This window comes from Bufo gargarizans, unplaced genomic scaffold (assembly GCF_014858855.1).
Source record: "Bufo gargarizans isolate SCDJY-AF-19 unplaced genomic scaffold, ASM1485885v1 original_scaffold_1054_pilon, whole genome shotgun sequence".
NCBI lineage: Eukaryota > Metazoa > Chordata > Amphibia > Anura > Bufonidae > Bufo > Bufo gargarizans.
In genome coordinates, this window is record NW_025334213.1 from 70,150 (window position 1) to 73,118 (window position 2,969).

Consider the following 2,969-nt stretch of genomic DNA (forward strand, 5'->3'; position numbering starts at 1 on the left):
GCGAATATAGGTACTTCGAAAATTCGCGAAAATTTCGAATATAGTTATATATATTCGTAATTTCGAATATTCGATTTTTTTTTTTCATTTTTTTTTTTTTTATTAATTTTTTTTTTTTAAATCAGTACACATGATCCCTCCCTGCTTCTAGCTTGTGGGCCAATAAGAAGGCTGCAATATACTTGACTTTAGGAGTAGTAGTGTTTGCGAATTTGCTCTATATTCGTTTTTTTCGAATATTCGCTATATAGCTATATATTATTTTTAGAATATTACGAATATTCAAAAAAACGAAGTTATAGCAATATAGCGAATATTAGAAAAAAAATCGAATATAGAGCAATTTAGCTAATATAGTGCTATAATCTTCTTTGTCTAGTAGTTGTAAGTTGAAAAATTCGCAATAAAAATTCGAATTCGAAATTCGAATTACGAAAATTCGCATATTATACAATCATTACCTTGCCGATTTTTCAAGTAAAAAAATAATCGCGAATTTTCGAATTTTCGCGAATATTCTAAAAAATATTCGCGAAATATCGCGAATGCGAATATGACCCCTGCTGCTCATCACTATACGGGACCTCTCTTCTCTGCCTGGGTGCCGGGGCCTAAATATATGACAATGGACTGTTACAGTGGTGGGTGATGTGAAGCCTGATTCTATGCTATGATATGAAGACTGATTCTCTGCTGACATGAAGCCAGATTCTCTGTTACGGGACCTCTCTCCTCTGCCTTGGTGCCGGGGCCTAAATATATGACAATGGACTGTTACAGTGGTGGCTGACGTGAAGCCTGATTCTCTGCTATGATATGAGGCCAGATTCTCTGCTATGGGACCTCTCTCCTCTGCCTGGGTGCCTGGGCCTAATCATCTGACAATGGAATGTTCCAGTGGTGGGTGACGTGAAGCCAGATTCTCTGCTATATAATGTAGACTGATTTCTGCTGACATGAAAACTGATTCTCTGTTACGGGACCTCTCTCCTCTGCCTGGGTGCCGAGGCCTAAATATATGACAATGGACTGTTCCAGTGGTGGGTGACGTGAAGCCAGATTCTCTGCTATGGGACCTCTCCCCAATTAATATTGGTTAATTTTATTTATTTTATTTTTATTCATTTCCCTATCCACATTTGTTTGCAGGGGATTTACCTACATGTTGCTGCCTTTTGCAGCCCTCTAGCCCTTTCCTGGGCTGTTTTACAGCCTTATAGTGCTGAAAAGTTTGGGTTCGGGATGAAGTTTGGGTCGGGTTCGGATCCCGAACATTTCCGGGAAGTTCGGCCGAACTTCTCGAACTCGAACATCCAGGTGTTCGCTCAACTCTAGTCAATAAGTTATTCCAGTAAGTCATCTATTTCCACAGATAAAGAAGGCAGTACCGGTATATATATGTGTATAGTGTCACTTGCCTGTGTTGCTATGTTATTCGGACTCCTTCCTGATCTTCCTGGTGCTTGTGTTGTCGGGTGGTTATGATAGCTGTATCTTCAGGTTTCCACTTACGAACGCGCACGGTCCCGGCCGGTGACGCGTGCACGGGAGGGGAACCCAGGCTGGTGATCCACGAGGATGCTGCTTTCGTGCGACGTCACACTCAGGATGGATGCTCTCTAGGACCAGAATACTTCCAACGCGTTTCGAAATTGCTGAATTTCTTCATCAGGGAACCAGAAATCAGCGCCAATGAGCGGATCATCTGGAAATGACACTGGGGGCACGCCCCCTCTTCTCCACCAATAGGAAGCCGTCTCTCTCCAGCCCACCTTACCTGCGGCCGCAATAAAAGGAGCTGCGCGGGGCTGCGCGGGGCTTCTTCATTACTGATCTCCGCTCTGCAGCAGTGACAACCGAGCTCCCATCATGCCCGAGCCCGCCAAGTCCGCCCCAGCGCCCAAGAAGGGCTCCAAGAAAGCCGTCACCAAGGTTCAGAAGAAGGACGGCAAGAAGCGGAGGAAGAGCAGGAAGGAGAGCTATGCCATCTACGTCTACAAGGTGCTGAAGCAGGTGCACCCCGACACCGGCATCTCCTCCAAGGCCATGGGCATCATGAACTCCTTCGTCAACGACATCTTCGAGCGCATCGCAGGGGAAGCCTCCCGCCTGGCTCACTACAACAAGCGCTCCACCATCACCTCCCGGGAGATCCAGACCGCCGTGCGCCTGCTGCTGCCCGGAGAGCTGGCCAAGCACGCCGTCTCCGAGGGCACCAAGGCCGTCACCAAGTACACCAGCGCCAAGTGAGCGCCCCCCCGCTCTCCGGACCCAAAGGCTCTTCTCAGAGCCCCCACCCTGTCCTCCAGCGGAGCTGCTCCCCGTTCTTCACGTGGCTGCGGTTTCCTCACTGTCAGCTAGATGAGATGCGGTACCCGCTAGTGGAAGTTACAATACAAGCTATCCTGCTCCATGCCCATGTCAATACTCCCCATACATCCTAACTCCATGCCCATTCACTACTCCCATCCTCCTCCTCCATCCCACTTCTACTACTTCACTACTCCATCACCTCCTCCATGCCCTATTCACTACTTCGATCATCCTCCGCCAGGCCCATTCACTACTCCCATCATCCTCCTCCATGCCCATTCACTACTCCCATCATCCTCCTCCATGCCCATTCACTACTGCGATCATCCTCCTCCATGCCCATTCACTACTCCATCATCCTCCTCCATGCCCATTCACTAGCTCCCATCCTCCTCAGTGTGGCGCTCCCTGGGGACCGGCATGGGCGGCCGCTCAGTGGAGGACGAGGGCCTTCCGCTCCTACATGGCACATAACGGCTGAGGGGTCCAGAGCTCTCCTATGCTGGGAGGAGCTCAGGATCTCGTCGGCTCATTTGAATTTCCCGCCTATAGTTTGACTGCTGGCTGATCTAGCAGGAGGAGCCGGTCATGTGGACCCGTACCAGCGCCGTCTCATTGGCGTCATTTGTCTCTGCAGCTCCGGGACGGATTAACCC

The 2,969-nt window shown here is 49.1% G+C and overlaps 1 protein-coding gene across 1 annotated transcript; it reads left to right on the forward strand.

Moving 5' to 3' along the window:
- Positions 1 to 1,866: 1,866 nt before the first annotated feature.
- LOC122922909 (histone H2B 1.1) lies at positions 1,867 to 2,294 on the forward strand. The gene has a single exon (XM_044273677.1). It carries the CDS (start codon positions 1,870 to 1,872, stop codon positions 2,248 to 2,250), a length of 381 nt encoding a protein of 126 aa, XP_044129612.1. The 5' UTR covers positions 1,867 to 1,869; the 3' UTR covers positions 2,251 to 2,294.
- The last annotated feature ends 675 nt before the right edge of the window (positions 2,295 to 2,969 follow it).